The sequence below is a fragment of the Astatotilapia calliptera genome, chromosome 3 (assembly GCF_900246225.1).
Source record: "Astatotilapia calliptera chromosome 3, fAstCal1.2, whole genome shotgun sequence".
Lineage (NCBI taxonomy): Eukaryota > Metazoa > Chordata > Actinopteri > Cichliformes > Cichlidae > Astatotilapia > Astatotilapia calliptera.
This window is the reverse complement of record NC_039304.1, coordinates 14,948,777-14,971,068: the sequence shown is the minus strand read 5'-3', so window position 1 is coordinate 14,971,068 and position 22,292 is coordinate 14,948,777. Positions and strand designations below refer to the sequence as shown.

Genomic DNA, 22,292 nt, shown 5'->3' with positions numbered 1-22,292 from the left:
TTCCACTCCCCTTTTTCTCCCTCCTCGCGCTCACAGACCCATAACGTGTATGGCAGTCCATTCTCCCTTCAACACGGACTACACTGCCCATGATGCTACATTCTTTACGGTGTGTTCACACCGAACGCGAACAGCGAACACCGAAGCTATGCTTGTAGCATTCTGCCTGTTAGCTTAGCACAACAACAACGAAAAGGCGCTCTCTCACCCAGGAAACACACAGTCGCAGAGAGAGAGAGAGAGAGCGTCGCCCTGTAACCATGGCAACCGTAACACAGCTGTCAAACAAAACCCAAACAGTCCTGACCCGCGACAATATGAAACAGGAAAGTACCGCAGTGTAATCCATTTATTTCAACAAAGTAACTGTATTCTGAATACCACCTTTTTAAACGGTAACTGTAACGGAATACAGTTACTCATATTTTGTATTTTAAATACGTAACGGCGGTACATGTATTCCGTTACTCCCCAACACTGAGTATAGGGCACAATGATGACCCAAGCCTTTTTAATTACATTCATTGGACGACTCACACGATTAAGAGTGGGTCCACAGACTTCAAGACCACCTCCAAAGGGCACAACACCCACAAGGGGTTAAATACATGACATTTCCTAACAAATCTATTTTTTGAACTGAAGAAGCCCGAAGAGACCTAACAAGACGAGTCAAGTTCTCATAATAATAATAATAATAATAATAATAATAATAATAATAATAATAATAATAATAATAATAATAGCAATGATAATAATAATAGGGGGACATAACAAACATCAGATGCACTTTGTAATGACTAGAAAATTGAACTGAGCTTGTTTTAAACATGGCAAAGTAGATCGTTTTAATCTGAAAATAACACATTGTTCAATTTCCGGTTTATTCCTAGTGAACTCCGGTTGACTTTACAAAATATAAATCCCACTTATCGGACAATCCAAAGGCAGAAATTGGATTATTCTGAAAAAGCCTACGCTCTCCGGGAGAAATCAGTAGACACAAAAATGTGAGAGTATTTGACACTAAATGAACAAGCAGGTCAGCACAGAGTTTCCTCTCTGTTAGTTAAAGGCATCAATGTCACTGGCTCACTGTACAGCTCCATCAGCTCCCAAAAGTTGGTGATTGTTGCACCCTGCAGGAGGCACACCGACAGTGCAGCAAAAAGGAGGCGATCTTTATGTCAGCGTGAGTGTGTAAAAACACAAACAAACTTCTGGTGCTCATTAAACTGGGCTTGAAATCACAGATAATTTAGACTGTGCGTCGCTTAAGTTGCAATCTGCACTTCGTGCACCTCGTTTTTAGCGTTGGAGTCCCAGCAGAGGGGGGAAACGATGTTCCAGCCAGACAGATGCAATCAACCCAAGAGCTCCCCAGTTGAAGGATAAATAATCGACCGTGGATCAATTCATTCTTCATCACGAAGATGTCCGACGCTAAGCAACTAATGGCACAGAAAAGGTAGACCCCCCTGCTTTCCAACCTGCACTGCACCGTGCGTGGCGTATTTTGAAGCAATGACAGATGTCAGGAAATTAAAATGTTCAATCATATTCTCCATGTATTGCACTGGCTGACACTGTAGCAGCCAGGCGATGATCTATATGTGCTGCTTATTCTCGCTGTCGTGTAGTCCTCGTTTATTTGAATGATGATCTCGGTATATCTGTGTGTGTCTGTGCGTGTTTTCCTGCAGTGCTAAAATCGCCGCTGGAGCCGTTGTGTGTGTTGAAAGCGAAATAAGAGGAGATGTGACTATCGGTGAGTCTTTTATATTATTACTACCTTCAAAATAAAAAGAAAGAATAAAGAAATCTACAGCTGCTGCTTTAAGCTCCATGTAAATCCAGTTCTTCTTCATTCACAGGCGCTAGAACAGTGGTCCACCCAAAAGCGCGGATCATAGCAGAAGCAGGGCCTATAATCATCGGAGAGGGGAATCTAATAGAGGAGCAGGCGCTTATCATTAACAGGTAACCCATAGGTGATGTGTGACTTTTATTTATTTATTTATTTATTTATTCGCTTTTATTTTTATTTTTTTTAAATTTATTTTTTCCTGAGTGATCATTTTCATGCACGCTTACATCCCTTTAATGTCTCTTAATAGTTATCCAGAGAATATAATGCCAGACTCGGAGGGAGTCGAGCCAAAGGCCATGACAATCGGGACTAACAATGTGTTTGAAGTTGGATGTGGTATCCTTTGCTGTAACAATAGCCATTATTTATGTAGGCCCACGGATGCCAAAAATAATTAAATAAATACGTAATGAATCATTTAATTAAATGTGTGGTTAATTAATTAAAATGGAAATTAATAATTAATTAAATACATGAATCATTAATCATATATCAATTAATATAATACATTTAATTAATTATTTGTGTTTGTTTCCAATTTAATGATTTAATGACACATTTAATGATGTATTTGTTTGATTCATTTTGGCACTCGTGGCCCTCTATAATTATTAGCCTATTAAATAAATATATACAATCCTGATTTTTGTATTATTATTATTTTTTTAAATTATCGTTTACATTTTGTTGTTGTTGCTTTATAAGTTAAATGCTTTTTCTCATTTGGGAATATTGTTGTCCATATAGAGTTTGTCCACCAGAGAGCACTAACAGGCTTTGACTTGCTCATCACATACTATATACATACAGTACAGTGCAATTCCTTAATGCTCATTTCTATCTACTCCACACTCCTATTATATTCTAAAAAGTAACTGTTCTAGTAACTATTCTAAAAGTAACTGTGCTGCCTCTAAATTCATCCACTCAACCCAGCTGTTTTCAAACATGTGGTGCAGGCCTCCTTGTGAGAGACTCATTTGATTTGGAGGACATGATTTGAATGTGACATGAACTGTTTTATGAAGGGTTAGTTAAGAAATAGGAGGCCAGTTTTTTTTTTCTTTCTTTTTTTGGCATAGCGTGTGAAAACGGTTTTGCTTCCGGTAATTTAAAAACATGTAGGTTACCATGCCACTAAGCAGTTTTAATCAATTTCTCTTTGTTTATTTTTTATGAATTTTTAACTCGAATATGTCAAACTGTGGCAATTCTTTGAAAGACGGTGATTTAGTAGAAAAATACTCAGTCATAGCAGCACATTCGTAAATGATTAAATCTCTGATTAAAAACTCCACCAGGTTTACAGGAAACCAATGATCACAACTCACACAGCGTCATCGCCTCAGGCTAAAGACGGAAAAGTTACCAGCAGTGCCAAAGGGAGCAATTTTTGTTGGCTGACTGGCCGAGTCGCACCCCTGTGCTGAGCAGGGATTTTCCTCTCACGCCCGAGAGGTTTAGGACAAAGTAGTGCCATGTTTAGTTGCAGTTTATGCCCCACAAACTGTTAAATAAACAACTTTCTTTTTGACATAGTTTTGAGAATGTTTGAAGACAGTGAAGTTAAGATAACAAACATTTCAAATATGGGAAAGTCTGATTATTCATCACTGTGTCATCGCTTCTTTGTAATTGTGCTCAGCTGGGATCCTTGGTATGCATTTTTGGCTAGTTTTTAACATACTGCATCACATCACATTCAAACTTATCTTGGATCTTTGTTATTTTATTGTTTATTGTAAAAAAAACAAAACAAAACAAAAAACCTAAAAAAAAATCAAACTTTTGGCTTCCGAAGCGGACATTGTGGAAAAATTTTAAGAACCATCATATTAAGACAACTTCCTTGTGATTGGCTGTCCCTATCAAACAGAAGGATTGAATGGCTGGTGGGTGGAGCTTCTGTGGTCACAGCTAGAGCTGTGTGCCTGAGATGACTATTTTTGAGCTATCCAGTTCAGTGGTCACAGGGATTACTTGTACATATGCTGACTTTAGTATTTAGTATTTGTCCATGTTTACTCACAACTGTAACAATATATATGACAGAAAATAAGGGAAAGCACGTATGAAAACAGCAATATAAGTCAGTATGCAATATCTTTTGATTACATATCAGTTGTTTCATTCCCCTGATGTACTGGTTGAAGTCCTTGACAAGTCTGACACAGTCTCTCAAGCTTTGAAAATTGGAGACAACAATGTGATTGAGTCCAAGGGTAAGTACTGCATTAACATTAGAAAAAACTTGAGTCTTGACCCCGCCCTGAGTTCTTGATATTTTGCTTCCAAGGATCCAGACTTTCTTACAATGTTTTAAAGTGCTCTTGAGCAATAATTCTCCAGGCTTTCTGAAGGTCTTTTAAAATTTCTCTTTGGATACTGGCTGCCTTTTCACCCATTTCCAGTCCAGTCCTTGTACCTAACCATTTTCATTTGTCTTTTAAAGCCACTCACTACCAACCTATAAATCATTCAAGCAGAAAGTCACTTTGCTCAGAGATGAACTTTGTATTTGACAGTGTCACAACACATAATGGAAAACCTAGCAAAGATTGCAACAACGCATCATTAGGTACTATGTTACTAGCAGCCTGTCACAAAGACACATTGTTTGTTCACATGTCTTTACTTAAATCTACAAAAACCACTAAAACTCACATGTAAATATGGTTTTACAGTGAGCCCAGTTTTCATATTTTTGACAGTGTGTTTTTGTAATGTTCATTCCCAGCTGATCTCGGGAGAAACGTGATCCTGACCAGCGGCTGCATCGTCGGCGCGTGCTGTCAAATCAACACGTGCGAGGTCGTGCCGGAGAACACAGTCGTCTACGGATCAAACTGCATCAGGCGTGTGCAGAGTGAAAAGCCACAGGTCAGTGCTTCACGCTGATGCTTGTCTGCGATCCTCCAGGTTCTGCTGGCTTGTAGGCACATTTGTAATAACCTGGGATGATTTTTAATTTATTTTTTAATCACATAGCCTCAGACTCTGCAGCTGGACTTCCTCATGAAGATCCTGCCCAACTACCACCACCTGAAGAAAACGGTGAAAGGAAACGGCACGCCTGTAAGAAACTAATGAGAATCCAGAGGACTGAAACCTCCTGCAGTCCCAAGCACCTCCACACACAGACACCTTACTCGTGCACTTCACTTGAATTCATGTGTACTTATCTTACACTTCAGCATTTCGCTGTCTGATTCTGATTCTCCATGCCCGTCTTCACGGATCCAACGAAAACAACCACGTGCACTTTCGCTTTTTAGATCAATATTGTGACTATTTATGATCTACTTTGGACCTGAAATCTCAAATTTATCATGTCTGTTTATGCTAATGTGTCTCATCTATGTTTATAAATGTTCCAATAAAATGGCATAAATAATGCAGTAAAGATTCAAATAGGTTTCCTTTCAAGCTCAGTTTTTTTAATAATATTATTCGACCACTAGGAGGAACTGTTGAGCAGCTCTTGGCTACGAAGCCTTTGTTTCATCAGGTGATGCAAAATATCCAATTAAAGCAGCGTTCTTAAATAACACGACTAAAAATATCTTTTTTGTGTGTGTTCTAGAAATAATACTCACACGATCGAGTTTGTGTGTGGTTAAATATAATCCTTTCAAATGAAGCGTGATTTGGCTGTGACTCGTTTATGCAGTCACTGAGCAAAAGTGAGGCCTTGAAAAGATAAGGATGGGTGTGGCAGCCCCCTTTCTTGGATATGTTGGTGTTGCCAGTCATGTGTCCTCCCACCAGGGGTTACCAAATTGGTGCTGTGGGTGGGTAGAGTGGGAATTCCACACAGAGCGGGTGTGGTTCAATTTCTGCTGCAGAATGGGTCTGATTAATGCCTGGCTGCCCTCCCCTCATCGTGTCTAAGCCCCCTTTTAGAGTTGCTGAGCCCATCTGTAGCACAGACACAGATTTGAATGTGTGTGTGTGTTTGGTGGACAGTCAGTAGAGCATCACCGCCTGAATCACCTGACATAAAAAGTTCAGAAGTCACAGTTTACAGTTGCTTCCTTTAGCTGTAAAACAAGCTCAAGGCCACTGCTCATGCTCTTCGGAGTCTAAAGGGCTGGTGTCGTGCTCAGTGCATGCTACAGCGGCTCCCTGCAGGAGGCCCACAGCTGGTGTCGCACATTGCCAATACTCATTTGAACATGTCACGGTGGAGTCCCACGAGGAGTGCACGTCAACCAGGGGGCTAATTACTTCAACAACGGAGTGCAGCCGGGGCCACGTCTAGGCTCTTTTCTGTTCTCACTTCTTCAGCTTTCTTTTTTTTTTTTTCCACTACCCTCATTTTTATTTTGGGGTGTTGCTGAAGCGGTCAGTTTACTTTAATGTGACAAGGAAGACAGATGCTGCGCACAGTTGCACGGATGTGGAGAGTGACAAACACCTCATGGGGGGCTGGTGTGGCCTTTAATCTGCAGTGGGTTCTTTACGCAGGCAAAATGGCCATGGTGATAGCAGCTCATAGCAGGAATGTGAGGGGAAGTTCAAATATTGTGCTATATTTGGAAGCAGTTATTTATACCCCTCCCTTACTGTACAGTTCTGAAACTGAATTATCCAGCTTCCACTTATTTGTTAAAGTGGGCTGCTCTAGATTGCAGTGGTATTCACTTTTTTCTTTTTTTAAATCTCAAGTCTTTATTTGGCTTTAGCTACAATATGCAGCATTCTTTGAACACTCCATAATGTCTTATCTTAAACAAAGAGAAGTATGAGATCTTAGATGGGAAAACAGTGCTGGATACTGAGCAGGCTGCTGGAAAACAATGTGAGCCAGCACCGTTTGGAAACATGTAACTATTGGTATGAAAAAAAGGGTGAGAGAATGTGTTTTCTTGCTCTTTAATGAGCTATTATGGTGCTTTCAGCAGCACTTGCAGTCAGAGTCAGAGAGTCTTGGTCTAATCCACTGTAGTCCGTCATGTTCAAACAGGCCACCAGTTGCTTTTGGAGGACATAAAAGCTTTCTGACAGCTGACCTTTGCATCCAGGTCCGGTCCACCTTCGAAAAGTGAAATGTGACCTATAGGCCGCAGTGATTTCCATTGCAGTCCCACAGAAATAATTAATTTCATCACAAGGGGACCCACAACCTCTGGATGTCATGCCTTTTTTGCCGTGTTAGCTGCCTGGCTCTGTGGCTTACAGCGTCACTCGGTTAGTGCAGCACTTTTGGTCAAATCTGAATTACTGTGGCTGCGCGGTTTCAGTACATACAGCACTTTATTTTATGACTAAACACCAAGTGACACCCTTGTTGAAAAGTGTGGAGTGGTATGCCACTCCTGGTTCAGTGGCATATGTCACATTCCCTGCTGCTCTCGGGTGGTATGTTGCTGGTATTCATTGAGCCACTTTCCAGTGGCAGGTGTTGCTTGATGCTGGTTAACCATTATTGACTGTCACTTCAGTATGCGCACCTAATGCCAAGAGACTTTTTTGCTTGGCAAACATTTTGACTTTACAGCAGGGAAAGCACTGGTGGAATGATAAATGGATCACTTCCATTCAGTGTACCAGCAAGCCATTACAACCACACAGCTTGCTAGCTTACACCTACACTTTTACTTGGGAGACATTTAGATCCAAGTAATGCAGTAAACATAAAGATATTTACAGACAATGCAGCATGTGCTTGAAAGCATGTTTTTCTAAATGTGTGATTGTAAAATTATTTTATATGATTGGCACTGCAGAAAATAGCTTTAATTAAAGCTCTCATAAGCTAGCAGGCCAACTAAGCTAACATGGCCAAAGTTAGCTTAGTTTTAGTAGTATATGTGGGATGAAAGTAGTGGTAGGTCATGGTAGTAGTAGTGGTAACCAATGTTCCCTCTAATTTTTCATGTGTCTGAGCGAACACACAAACTCCCTGAGCGGTCCCTTGGACCACTGTGAGCAACAGCAGACGTGTGCACTGTGGTCACGCCAGCATCAAATCCATCCAAGTTACCTGGTTTATTAAAATAATCCAATTACAGCATTTACATTTATGTTAGACTACTTTTAATTAACTGCTTTAGCCCACATACAATGAAAATTTTAAAAAAAAATTGTTCATGACCTGTGTGGCATGTTAACACTATTGTAAGTAAACAATAACCTGAACTCCAATTTTGAAAACACAACTTTCTTTCTTTCTTTCTTTCTTTCTTTCTTTCTTTCTTTCTTTCTTTCTTTCTTTCTTTCTATATATATATATATATATATATATATATATATATATATATATATATATATATATATATATATATATATAAAGCTCTGACTTGTATTATGAGTCTGTGGTCTGGGAGAGAGTCCTGTAACTCTGTGTCTGCAAAATACAGTATATAATGACCAATGTTGGGCAATTTAATTATATAGTTACTTCTTCAAAAAAGTATCCAAGTTATGCAAACAACAAAGTTTTTTGCAGCTGTTTACCTAAAAATGCAGCCAAGGCATTTTTAAAATAAACATTTCAAACTATTTACAGAACAATCAGCTCTTCTGCATCAAATTTTCTGCCACACAAATTATTTGTGCCACTCCAAAAAATACTTTCTGTCCACTATGAGATGAAGGAGAACAACAGCCTGATACCTGCAGGCCTGACAACAGGATGTATCGCTCCTGTAACACCTGTAACATTCAGTTGTCGCCTCATTGTTCTGACACACAACAAAACTATTGACTACACTACACACTAAGTACACAAGATTTGCACTAAACATCTCAAATCTCTCACATCTCAAAACACCGCTGTCATAGCCTGTCGACGTTGATTAGCTGCGTATATACGAATGTGAATCATTGGCTGGACTATCGGATATGGTGGCATCGTTCTAATGCCATACGGCAGCAGCCAGTCAGAGACTAACACTGCAAAACAGAATTGTTAAAGTATTCATTTTAATTTCAATTCAGATTAGATTTTTTCTTTTTTGTGCGCAACGCAGATTTTCTGTGCGCAGAGACCGTGCCTGCGTAATTGCGCACACGCGCAGCTTAGAGGGAACATTGGTGGTACCTCATTATAGACATGCCAAGTTAAAGAAATAATGTTAACCTTGTTCTATGTAATGTACCACTGGAGTATACTTACCTGCGTCAGTCTGCATACTTAATTGCTTACTGGCTAACTTACCCATGCTAGCTGAGAGGCTACACATAGGATTTTTCAACCAATGTAAACGTGCTTACATGCAGTCCTCTGAAATCCCAATAGCATGCTCCATGTGGGTGCATCAGTCCAATGCTGATTGGTTGACAAGTAGACCAAAGCAGGGAAGGGAATGTGTCAATGAAGTTTACCAGAAATGGCAAAAGTGTGAAAACAACATCAAACATCAGAAAACAGAAGTACGAAAAGAACAGACAGTGGCTGTGATGGACACTTGTGAAAAATTATCAGTATGTTACGTCTTCGGAAACATGAGAACAGTTTGGAATTAATCTAGACATGTACATTTATTTTACTTTCTCATCATGAATCACTTTGGAAAACACTATCTAATATGATTAAGCTTGTGGTTAAGGTTAGGGATAAATTTAGGGTTAGTGCTGGAATACAAAAACTTGTGTTACTGCCAGGAGCGTCATTCTATTGAATTCCATCCACAATCTGGCGCGTTTCATAGGGACGCAGAAGGATACCTTACTATGAGACGCCTCGGGATGTGACAAATTGTCGGTATGTTACACACTGGGAATGAGAACCGACTCTCACACCCTGATGCGAAACTGGAACCGATGAGTCACGTATTTGGACCTTTGCACTTTGTTTGTGCTGTTGGAGCATTTTTGGATATTTAATGATGTCGTCTGATTAATATTAAGGCTTACTGTGTAATACAGACTATCCAAAAAAATACTGCTTCAGTGTTGATAAGTGCAATTTTATTTTTTTATTTTTTTATATTATTCTAATTAGAAGGTTTATTTAAAACCTACAACCTCAATCTTGATGAATAAAGCTTGCTAGACCCCAGACCTTGTGAGATGGATGAGCGAGTGGTGCAGATTTCCAGGTTATTAATTAAGTTTCCTGGGTTTTGTTTTCTGTTTTTTACAAATAGGTCAACACTTCAAGAGGATTCAGAACTGAATCATGAAGTCCCAGGTTAAACCCTCTGATTGCAGGCCAAGAAAAGTGATGCTTCTTGGTCTGGAAGCACTCAGTCATAGCATGTTTACCAGCTTGGGCGAGGTCTTTTACTCTGCCCACCAATGGTGACAGTTCTTGAGATTAAGATGACAGGACCTTTTGAGGTGAATGTCGCACTAAATGCTTCCATTTGCCACAGAATATTTGTCTGTTTCTCCATCTCCCTCCTTCTCTCATCCATTGCCCTTGCCTCTCCTGAGCACCGGCCTGTTCGCATGGTAATGTTACCATTTACATAAATGAATTCTACATTTTTCCATTTTATATGTGCATATATGGCACTGAAATAAGGACTTAATGGACAAAAGACAAGAATGCGTGAAATAAATAAATGAAGCTCAGCATCCTCAACGCAGATGTTCCCCTGTATAAATTTAAATATTGTACTCAAAATACAGTTTTTAAGAACATGTTTTTTCTGCACTGCAAATCAATATTTCATTAAAAAAATATATCATCACGATAGCTTAAAATGGTGACTTCACAAGAATAAGAATCAAAGAACAAGAACGAAATGGAGCAAAAATGACAATGACCATACATACATAATTTATATCCACTTTAAGCAAAGGCCAATGTAACATACGTGCCAAGTAATTCGGCTGGTCAAAGCAACCTGCAGAAAGCAAATTACTTTTTTTTAAACCTGCACATTGTTCAGTAATGATTAAAGGCAGTAGGAATGAGAAAGGCTTTAGGGCCCTGGTTTTATTTTAACCTTTTATTACTTCTGCTATACAACAGAAGAGTAGTTGTCCCAAGACATTTTAGGACCACTCAAAAACATTCAAAGGGAACATCAGAGTCCATTACAATGTCTTATGTCAACAGTTGGGAATTGACACAATGCCTTGCTCTCTACTTAACCCGTCCTCTGCCCAGCGAACCACTAAGGTTTATGGTAGTGTCTATTGACAAAAGTTTGTGCCTTCTTGCTTAGGATGTTTTATCTTCACACAACTGCAGGTCCATTACATAAAGACAGAAAGGTATTTTGATGAGTCAGGTTAGGCACATTTATGGGCTAGACTTGTGGTTCACATTGACCCTAAAGTCTAATCTTAGGTGATAAACGTGGCACAACAATATATGATGAAGCTATGTTCAGTCCAACTTCAATATTGTTAATACTGTTGAAATATTAATGTAACCGTAAATAAAGCTAACATGGATTCTCGAAACAAAACGAAACGGTAATCATTGTTTTCTGCAAGTTGCTTAAGTTTTTTTCTACCAGTCAGCTAAATTAAATAAAGCTAATTAAGCAGCGCAATTATTTGGTTTATCACCAATATTTGAGCAACTACTGCATTCCTCACACATGGGTCCTCTGTCGGAATACAGGAAACATTTTTATTAATCTCGAAAATCCCCCCCGACGCCCCGGACAGAACGTGAAAAGTGGACATGTCCGGGGAAAAGAGGACAGTTGGTCACCCTGATTAAAATAATGTTTCCCATGATATGTCGTGGCTTAAAGTCTTAGAAAAGCTACAGTATCTCCACAGTAAAACTGAATCTCATTGTAGAAAAGAGAGCACAAAATGTTTTTTATTTTTTTCTATTCTTAGTAGATTTCCAGGAACTTAGTCAGGCATCCCCTCCTTTTGTCCACACTGTTAAGGAAATGTTTGTCTTCTAATTTTTTTCTGGATTTGTAGTCAGCCATACTGACTTCTGTGTTTTATGTTCCTTTCATGATATGGCGGGTGACAGGATCTGTACAACATGGACGTAATAGTTACAGATTCTGGCTATCAGGGAAAACTGATCAAAACATACTTTACAAGCTAACACAGTATGCACATTTAATAAGTATGCACAGAGGCTGCCCAGAGGCAAAGGCATAGCTGAAAAGACACTGCTTAAAAAAGGCTTCAGTGGCTTAGTAAAAAATAGAGAAGGCTTTATTGCAGCAAAATGTTGTCTCTGAAGGCAGCGATCTCTGAGCACAACGACTTGAAAGGACAGAAAGGAAAGAGAACAAGCTCGCCCATTAAAAAAAGCTTTAAAAAAATTACTGGTATTGTCACTTAGTGTGATTTTTTTGTGGCGCGGAGGTGGGGGTAATTAATTAGAGCGAAAAGGACTGATCAAACTGAAACAAAGCACCAAACCTCTCTAGCCCAATTAGAGCGGGTCAATCTGACCACAAATTGCTCATTAGTGATCTTAGAGGAAGATCAAAGGGCAGCGAGAATAAGGGAGGAACACTCTGTATCAGTAAGTCCAAGGAATGGAATGACCTGGCTCCAAGCCCAATGAGAGCCACTTATCCCACATCACTCAAAGGGGTGAAGTGCATTGCCCTGCCAAACACTGATCTACTAGGTTTACAGACAGTTTTTACAGTTGACATCTAGCAACATTGTTCATCCTCTGATTTTTTTTTCTTTTGGTAATACAGGATAAAGATACTAACTGTTGATTTGTAAGGAGTTTGCTGGAATGCAAAGAAAGGGTGTGGAAGAGTTACAGGCAAAGCAAGACATTGTTGAGTCATCTGACTGCAGTGCTCACTGAGCGGATTGCAAGATCCACGGGAGTCCTCCCTCAGGGATCCACCGCTGGTCAATACATCGGCGATGTGTCATGATAGATTTTTGTTTTGGGCTTAATATCAAGCTGGCATTTTAGCCATGAGTCACTGATCCAGAAGAAGGTACTAGATAATCTGTATCTCAATACTCCAGCTTTTGGTTGTTGAATAGCTTGTTACAGAAAAGTTCTCTGGTTCTTGAAGCAGTGCTTTGACATATTGGGAAACAATGGGAGGATACTGGGAAAATTTTTAAGCTTCAGTTTCAGCTTGTAGTCTTGCATAAAGTGTGGAAACAGTAAAGAAACAGCTGGTCTGGCTCAGAGAAAAGGTAACTGCTGATCTCTAAAGACAAATAGTTATTATGCAAAGGCTCGTGTGCTTGATCTGTTTAACAAAAAAAAGAGTGTAAAAATTACACTTTATGTTATAAGAGTTACATATTGGGCTATTACGTGCTAATGATCTGGCAGCAGTGCAGCAACAAATTTCTTACTTTCACTTTTTGTTTGGAATAATAAAATAAGAATGAAACAATTACGGGCTGTACTGAAAGGCGTAGTCAAGCGCTTTCAAGTGGTCGGTAAGACTGGGGAAGTGCTACAAAAATGCCTTTCCATTTTCACTTCCACAAGAGCCACCAGCTGTTTTCACACATGCATCCCTGGCCTCAGCTTTCCCAGACATTTCCCAGTGGAGATGCATGTATAGGAAGGCACAAATGACACACATTGTGTTGCCAGGTCCCTAGTACAAAATCTGTGTGAAGTCTGATTCCTGAAGCCCTCTCAGACAGCTAAACCAAACTCGAGTGCTTTCAGTAGTCTCCTGTTGTGTTTTACATGTGAGCCGAGAAGTCTTCGGACATTGTTGAGACCTGATTCTGAGGAAATTCCCCAGCAGGGCTCTTTTAAAAGAACTTCAGGGAAGGTGGTGAAATATCAAACCAATATAATAAGGTAAGAACTGAGTTATTAGTAGGTGCCTGTTTTGTTTTTTTTTCAGGTTCAAACAGAGCTGGGTTAGATGATGTTTATGCTGATCCAACTTTACTGGCTCCCAATTGTAGCTTTCAAGTATTACTCCTAACCTTCTTCCCCCGACTCTTTAACAAGATTTATGCACGCTATTTCTGTTTTTATCAACTCTCAAAGAAACAAAGCTTCTCTGAGCAGCCTGCCTGACATTGTTGCTTTTTGCTAACCCAGCAGCCCCTTAGATAACACAGAGATATCTTCATGTTGGGCTGGACCATGTCAAAGCTTGCTGACATGTTACCCAGGACACCGTGACCAGTCTGTCTCCTGCCGGCTCCTCTTTCAACCCCCCCCCCCCCCCCCACACACACACACACACACACACACATCCTCAGCGTGTCTGTCTGTCTTTATATATGCATGTGTGTGTGTGTGTGCTTTTATGGTGGTGGGCACCCTCCCTCTCCGAGCATCAGACCACACAGCTCAGCCCTGAGACCTGTCAAACACAGCTGGGACATCTCCCCCACCCCGCTCTCTCCGTCACCCCGCCTCAACTCCTATCCCATCCTCTCCTCCGCCTTCCTACCTCTCCTCCCCCTCCTTGCTCCCCAGACTCGGGCTGGAAGCTTTGATACAGGGGTGTCGAGAAGCAAAGGGGAACATTTCCATTTTTATCTGCTTCGAAGGCTCCGAGACCCTCCTCCCTCTCCCATCAGCCGCTTCTCATCAGCATAAAAAGACTCTGCCGTGTCCCTTCTTCGGCGCGCGCGCTTCAGACGCGGCGTAATTGATACAGACGTGATCGGGGAGGGGAAAGAGCAGAAATCTGTACGACCCATCCACGACGACTGCTTTTTCCTTCTTTTGTTGCCTTTGAGGTGCAAGTTCAGCAAAAAAAGACAGACTCTCTCTCTTTTCTGCGCAGGCTGTCATAAAAAAGCGAGCTCCTGTCCTGTGCAATAAGTGTCACGCAACATATAGTCAAAGTCCCCACGACGGAGCTGCTGTCAGCTCCTGAACTTTTCACGGCGGAATACAAAGTGAGGCAGTTGCTCAAAATAAATGTTTTGAAACGGTAAAAACAATTCGAGGCTGCCTTGTCACCTGATCGCCGCTTTTAAGGCTGTTCTGCAGCCCTCACCGTAGACAACAGCAGGCAACACCAGTGACATTTTTAATATTTTAACTTTTAGTATTTCTCCATTATTCCCACACCTCCAGGGTTTAGCTGTTTTGTTGTTGTTGTTTTTTACCCCTGCACCCTGAGGTTATAAGTGAGCTCACCGTGAAGTGACGCAACTAATCACGCTCCAATCTTGAGCACTTTACAGGTGTTATCTCCAGTTCCTCTTTTGTTTTCAACCTGCTCACTGTAAATCCACACGGAGACGGGCTCTAACTCTGAGAAGAACCGTTCGGGTGAAACGGCAGAAGCCCTCCGAGGCCTTGAACTGATGAACTGAGAGCCACGTGAAATTTATTAAGCAGTCAGGTTGATAATTGTCTGTAACTCCTGCTTTGCAGACAATGAATTTTGCTAACTTCTGCGTTTCAAGAGGGGAGAAATACTCCTGAGTGGGCATGCCTTTATGCTCACCATGTTTGCAGTGCAACTTGGTTAATAAGTCAACAGGTTATAGACATACAGTAAAATCAGTGACTTTGAAACTATGGTGCATAAAACTATATGGCAACATGAAGACGCATTTGAAAAATATACTACGAGTAATAGCTGCTTACTGATCAGGGTTTAACGGTTATACAAGGCTGCTCATGTGTCGAGTACCAATATATAAAGACTCAGTATAAAAGACTGTCTCACAATCTCACACGCCTCGTGTATACTTTCAGTGGCACAGCAGTGTGCTGATTTGTGCTGTTTCCCCACTGCAATAAAGTTTTGGCTTTGAGCCTTGGTGATTCATTTTTATATGAGTTTTCATCTTGCAGTCCTAAAAGCACCTGTAGGTGCGAATGTGAGTGAGACTTAAAAGTGTTGGTCACCGTGAGTGACTAGAACATCTCACATGTATAGATGTGTGTGGGGGGGAGAAAAACAATAAACATGCATGTAGTAGTACTGCTGAGTGCTGAATCATTTCAGCTGAATTTAATCCCCAACAGCAACCTTGAAGTCAAATTTTAAAGTCATAAAATGCAGTTCCTCAAATGTCCACTTGAGGCTGATTTTAAACGTGAGTCAGTCCCTGTAGACTTCTAGTCAAATGGCCCAAGTTTACTACAAAACTAAACACATAGTTTAAAAAACATATTTTCCCTACATAACAACTGTACAGATACTGAATTTTTAAATACATTTGATCAGTTTACATCGTTTTAAAGTTAAGTGTGTGGTTGACTAGGCTGCTAGGTGTCAGCCAGGCTCCATGAACTCCTTTTGACCTTTTGTCCATGTTTGTAGTGTTTAGAGCCTTTGGAGCATTTTTTATACATTTATCCAGTGATAGTGTGGATTATCTTAATTGTAGAGCCTTTTGTATGTTATTTTTGGACTAATTAACAAGTACCTGTGTCCATGTGATTAATCCCTTACAACCTGTGGCTGCACCCATAAACATGAATGTAGCTTCTGTCTCTGACAAATGAAGCCAGTGCAGAAAGTTAAATCTGCTTTCTATTGAAAGAAGCCAGGTGGTGATAGCTGTAGTTGCAAAAAGACTTCCTGTCATACACACGTTTATCAGAAAACAGCTTTCTGCTCTGACCTCTGAGTTTATAGGCTAAGTCACCCGTTTCACTTCATATTGAATAATAAATTAAGACTATTTTGTAAACCTTGTTCATGTTTTGCAGTGGAGGATTATGCTTCATAACAAAAGCCGACGAACCAAAGTGTGATGTCACAGTGTTTGATGCCATCTTTTATATACAGTCTGTGATTTCCCCAGATACTTTGACTGTGTTTTTAACTGTGTCCATACTTTGTTTATGAATGTTCTCAAGAGGTCTAATAAAGGTCTGGACATTACCAAACGAAAGACTTTTGAAAAAAATATTCTTTATACACAATGTGAGGAAAATCAGTTTTTCAATTTAGATTCATTTGAAGGGAATAGTTCTACTTTTTCCTGGCTTTATGCTTAATTGGTTTCATATAAAATATCACAACTTAAACATACAGCAGATGTGTCAAACATAAAGCCCAGGGGCCAGAACAGATCCACCAAAGACTCCAATCTGGTTCAAGTTCCTATGTTTTTTCACAGTAAAAACAAACAAACAAACAAACAAACAAACAAACAAACAAATAAATACAAACATAACCACATTTCTTACGTAGCTAACAGAACCTTTTGTGTAATTTTTATTTTTTCACATATTTCTTTTTCTTTTATTAAAACAAAAGTGGGGTTAAATGTGTGGTTAAACTTCTATAGGCTGACAGGAAGAGGAGTTTTAGATCAAAGTTAGCTGTACGTGGTCCACAATGTAAAATGAGTTTGACACCTCTGACATTGAGTAAATATATAAGAAACACACACTATAAGAACATGCACGTGTAATAAAGGCCCAGAGCAGCTGATGAAAAACAAAACAAAGGATAAAACCAGGACATATAAGAATATGTGCTGTGGTGACAGATATAACATTCATGTGGTCCAAAAGGTGATTGGTACAGATTTTCCACTGAAGCTCCTGCAGCACTTGATAAATCTTGATAAAGCCGAGCAGAGGGTGCATCCCACCCAACCAACACCAAACCCCTCCCTCCCCTCCGCTCTCCGCCTCCCTTTCTTCCTCCCCTCCCCTGCCGCACGCAGGAGATGGGTAGAGAAGTTTGCTCGCGGCGCGGTCCGGTGAACATTACTGTATTTCATTTGGGGAACAGCAACAGCAAGAGGCTCTGGAAAAATAATACTAATTAAAAAAAGACGAAAAGTAAGGCTTTCTAGAGAATGCCGAGGAATATCCAACTCAACAGCAACATCAGCCGCAGCGAATTATTGTAATTATATATATGTACATATATATATATATAAATTAATGAGGTTTATCCGTCATCATTGATGTGGCCAAATTAGTGGGAAGTTCGGGTCAGTAGGGGGACAGCGGGCTCGCGCGCGGACTGTTGGAGGGTGCTTTGAATTTGTGGGTCCTGGAGAAGAAGCGCAGCGCGAAGCAGATTCAGAGAGAGCGAGAGAAGAGGAGGAGGGGGAAACAAGGAAAGAAAAGAAGAGCCGTCCGAGTGAAAGTGAGAAAGAGTCCCGCTCAGAATGAATAACAACAAACCCGAGAAAGAAAACGAGCCGAGTGAATTCACCAACCACGAGGAGGAGGTACGTATGCGAGCCCGAGGTGCTCGAGCGTCTGTCTGTGATACTGTGGGTGGCTCCTTGACCCGTAATGACATCCTTAATAAAAACCGAGTCATGCTAACAGCGACTGCTTCTTTTCCTCCACTCCTGTATTCATTAAGGTGTAGCTCGTATGCTGGTTTGTTTGTTTTCTGTGCCGTAATCTGGTTTTACCTCATAAAAGTTTCCAGTGTTGCTGTTTACATTATTAGACCGACTGTATGGTTCGCTCATAACAGCATCTATCACCGGTTTCCTGCAGGTAATGCGCTGTTATTGCACTGAATTCTTCACCTGTCTTCACTTTTACGTCTCTCCTCTACTTTTCTTTAAATTGTATTGTAGCCTTGTTGAAGTTAGCCGTCATTTTTTTTTTTAATTTAAAAACAGCAGCAAGAACAGGGAAGGGCACGAAGCACTGATGAATCACTAACTAGCAAGTCTCGAATAACTTTGAAGTCAGGATTGTGTTTTTCCTGGCTGTGCTACGGCATTGCTAGCTGTGTCTTACTGTACAATAAAGCCAGACTTCACACAGCACTGGAAAGCAGTAGTAAAGGGAATTCAGAGCCAGGGCGAATTAGTTTTCACTGAAGCTGAGGGAGCAATTGAAGTTGAAACAACTGCCGCTGCAACATGTAGGTAATAGCAGGCTGTAACAGAGAGCCCACTGCATTACAGTGGAGCAAGAATAGCCTCTTCTAATTACATCTAAACACAAACAGAATGGCTTTGTTTACCCCCCCCCCCCCCCCCCCCCCAAAAAAAAAAAAAGAAAGAAAGAAAAACATTTGGTGGAAATCCATTTAACGTGTTCTCAAAGTATGTTTTCCTCTCTATCTCTATAATAGCCTCATTTCTTCCCTTTCTCCTCTGTAAACATTGCACAATCCGGCCCAACAATATCTCCTCTTTGGTAAATAAGCCTGTAACGGCTCTCCTTGCATGAGGCGATTTTCTTTGGCTCAGATGAATCTCTCTTCAAATGACAGACTTGTTATTTCAGAGCTCTGCACATCCGCAGTCGAGTGATGTAAGGAAGGTGTATCAGATTATATCAGATATTTCTCTTGGAGCAATTTGATTAGGTCTCAGTGTAGCGTTAGACACTTTGTAACTGAATAGTGAGATGTAGCCAGCCTGCTGTAATACCATATTTGGTCCACTGTTGAGGTTGCTATGGATGCGGGGGAACTGCTGTAGCACCACACAGATGAGGTAAAGACCAAAGAGCTGATTTCTTGAGGTTAGGGAGTTTGAGTTTAAAGCTTGTGTCACCTTCTCCTTTTACTAACAACACGTCAGTCAAGTAGGGCTCTGTAACCAGTACACGGCCCTGAGGGTATTCTTGTTATTGAATCTAATAAAAAACAACTACTCCGTGTAAAATGAACATATTCAACAAAAGAAAGATGACTACTCAGCACCAAAAGATGTCTGTGTATGACCATCTAACTGTACAAACTGCAAATATGTCCAATTAAAAGTCTCATAAGTGGCAAATACTCACATTTCAGAAGCTGACGCCAGAGAAATACTTGAGTTTTTTGTCTAAAGCACCTTCTTAAGCACCTGCCTGTTTTGAATTAAGTTGAGCACAACACAGCTATAATTAAACCAAAATAGGGCAAAACACAAGAAAAGCACTTGATCTGTTACTATCGACACAAGCTTTTTGTAGCTGAAATGTTTAGTTGCTCATTCTCATGAGCGACTGATCATATTAAAGCACGAAAGCTTTCAAAATGTGAGGATTTGCTTCTTTTCTTTTTGCTTTCGTGACACTCGGTTACAGTCACGCCGCTTACGGATCATTTTTGTAAGACCAAACAGTTAAATGAGGACTTCAGATTATTCAAAGATCTCAACTGCAGGATAGGTCTACGAGGAAATAAGCTGTGTTAGCTGCAGCTGTGGTTCGCCAAAGACACAAGGCTTCAAACTTCTACCCAGCTATTAAAAATTCTGTGATGTCCATAAGCTCAGAGATGAGGTGCAGGTTGTGTAAAAGGCAGGCAGACAGAGACCTTAAAAGGAGACTAATAGCCAGAGAGATCTAATGGTTTTGGAAATGTTTGGAAGCCATCCAGACCGGCAGGGACTTACATTTACTTGGGTGAATTAACGTTAAGGTCAGACAGCACCACTTTATCTTTTGTGGAACGGTGTGTGTTGCATGCAGAGGAGCAGGGAGTTTGTCACAAGCGCAGATACATATTCAAGCTTTTTGCAGGCCCGTGCGGATGTACTCAGACTAATTCACGCTTTGACTTAGTTTCACTTGTCTTGGGGGGGTTTGCGTGAAAGTCTGGTCTGCACAAATGTCCCTTCACTTGATGCAGAAAGCATAAAAATGCCAGCAACAGCACCACAGAGGTAACCATAAACTATAACCTCAAGAGAGCCAAAGTTTAACAGCCTTGCTGGTATGACTCTCACATGCTGAGCAGCAGCAGCTCTCCACCCCTCCTCTTGGGCAGTGTAGTATGTGACTCAATGGATCACTGATTAAAGCACCGCAGCGAGCTCGGCTCCTCGTGCCCGCTTCATTGCTCAACCCCGCATGCCGTCGTCTGTGTACACGAAAGCTCGACGATGCTTAATGTTTATCTTCTGCGGACCGCTGCTCACCAAACATGGTCTTGTTGCAGGCAAGGTATGCAGGTTTCGGGGGCCTGGCAGCATCTAATCTCATGAGCCGCTCTGATAAGCGACATTATCAGGTGTTCTGGATGCTTTCGCGTACTGTGGCACTTCACTTCGCCGATGCTGCCGAGGTGACACGCCGTCGCCTTATTGGTGAATGTCAAAAGATAAGAGTTTGAACGAGGTCCGGTTTCCAGACCTTGTATGGACAAGACACCTGGAGCGGGTTTTCCAAAGCTTGACTCGAAGATGCTTTTAATAGATCGGCCTAGCGTGTTTTTTCTGTAGTCTTGACCGCGGCGGCGGCAGCGATGTGGAGTGTACTCAGAAAACCCCGAGTTCAAGTGATTAATTCCAGATGTGTTATCAGGAAGGAGACGGTCCATGACAACGGGGGCACACTGAAGAAACAACCCAGTTCACCTCAAATTAATCCCATCAGTTTATAAACGATTAGCTGATTTATTGATCAGTCGGATACCTGATTGCTGGGAAAATAAATAGAAGTTGGAATCCAGTGACTGTGAAATTTTCTGGAGACGTTACTAAATCTTTATTAATTGCTGTTTTTGAGCATTTAGGCAATGCAAAAAATCTTTATACTGACAAATGGCATGTTATTTACTGAAGTGAGGCAGTTATTTGTGTGCAACCCTATTTGAAAACCACATGTAAGCACAATGAGCACATTTTAGTGATTTGCAACACTGATTATCTGTTAGTAATTAAGGCTATTAACTGAATAAAGTCTTCTGGTCTTCTGTTACTGAGAAAGGACCATGTTTGGACTTATAGACAGTTTATAAGACAAAATCCTCTCTTTGTTACACGTAACCTTTGGCTCTGGGGTCTGATGGGGATCTTTCGCCTGGATTTTCTAGCACTTGGTAGGCAGTTCACTACAGAGAGAAAAGGTGTATGTATGACTACATGGAATGCTTTGTAGCTGACCGATTCACCCAATGAAGATTGACCTTTCACCTCTTTGATGTCAGTTGCCCTCCAGCTAAAGTGTATTTACTTAAGTTGAATCTCCCCACACCAAACTTGGAGGTCCACCAGCCAACCTCTTGCCTTTTGACAAATGACTGAGCACAGAACATCCCTCTTTTTATTTGTTCCTCCACAAGGTGAAACAGTCTCTTACTCGAAATCGTAGTTTACATGAAAGCGGAGCTGTCTCTCCCCCGGATGTAACACTCCAAAGGCAGCAGAAGTATGAAACTTGTCAGACATCTGTTGATTCTTGTTCCCAGCTGATCATAAACATTTAAGTGGATCTTTACAAGTGCCCGAAGAGAAACCGAATATCACTCAAGCAGAGTTCAGCAAATGTGGCGTATCTCCCTGGGGTGTAATTGGATTGTGCTTGGCCTGCTTTGGGTATCTAGCAGGTCCTCTTCAAATAGCAGGTCATGTGGCCACCGTGACCTTTTCCATGAAGAGATGTAGGTGGGGAGCTACGCTGCTGGAGAAGCACGGTGAAGCGGATGAAGGCCGGTGCCAGTCTGTAAGCGCGGTGGCGTGGGCATGTGTGTGGTCTGTACATGTGCATGTATCTATGAAAAGGGCACAAGGATATATTAACTCTCTATGACAAGAAGCATGACCAGAGGGGAGTATAGAGGGTAAAGTGGCCATGATAGGGAAAAAACATCCAAAGGATTGTCTGTGAAGTAGCCTATGTCAGACAGATATATAGACATATACACGATAAAAAATCCCTATACAGGCTCAGGCAAGCAGTAAAACCCTGCTC

General features: G+C 41.0%; 2 protein-coding genes across 5 annotated transcripts in view; both read left to right on the top strand.

Moving 5' to 3' along the window:
• The first annotated feature begins 1,132 nt into the window (after positions 1-1,132).
• dctn6 (dynactin subunit 6) lies at positions 1,133-5,418 on the top strand. The gene is made up of 8 exons (XM_026152343.1): positions 1,133-1,192; positions 1,313-1,468; positions 1,704-1,768; positions 1,875-1,980; positions 2,118-2,206; positions 4,045-4,092; positions 4,608-4,750; positions 4,859-5,418. The coding sequence occupies exons 2-8, from the start codon at positions 1,434-1,436 to the stop codon at positions 4,955-4,957; spliced, it is 585 nt and encodes a 194-aa protein (XP_026008128.1). The 5' UTR covers positions 1,133-1,192; positions 1,313-1,433; the 3' UTR covers positions 4,958-5,418.
• Positions 5,419-17,338: 11,920 nt separating this feature from the next.
• LOC113018667 (RNA-binding protein with multiple splicing) overlaps positions 17,339-22,292 on the top strand; it is a 37,639-nt gene continuing 32,685 nt past the window's right edge. For all 4 annotated transcript variants that reach the window (XM_026161965.1, XM_026161964.1, XM_026161963.1 and 1 more), the window contains exon 1: positions 17,339-17,869. In XM_026161965.1, coding sequence (XP_026017750.1) covers positions 17,807-17,869 — 63 coding nt within the window. In that variant the 5' untranslated portion in view covers positions 17,339-17,806. The remainder of the gene's footprint in view (positions 17,870-22,292) is intronic.

Coding starts and splice junctions, on each gene's coding strand:
- dctn6 (XM_026152343.1), top strand. CDS start 1,434: ATGTCCGACGCTAAGCAACTAATGGCACAGAAAAG. Junction 1,469..1,703: donor CAACTAATGGCACAGAAAAG/GTAGACCCCCCT, acceptor GTTTTCCTGCAG/TGCTAAAATCGCCGCTGGAG. Junction 4,751..4,858: donor TGCAGAGTGAAAAGCCACAG/GTCAGTGCTTCA, acceptor TTAATCACATAG/CCTCAGACTCTGCAGCTGGA.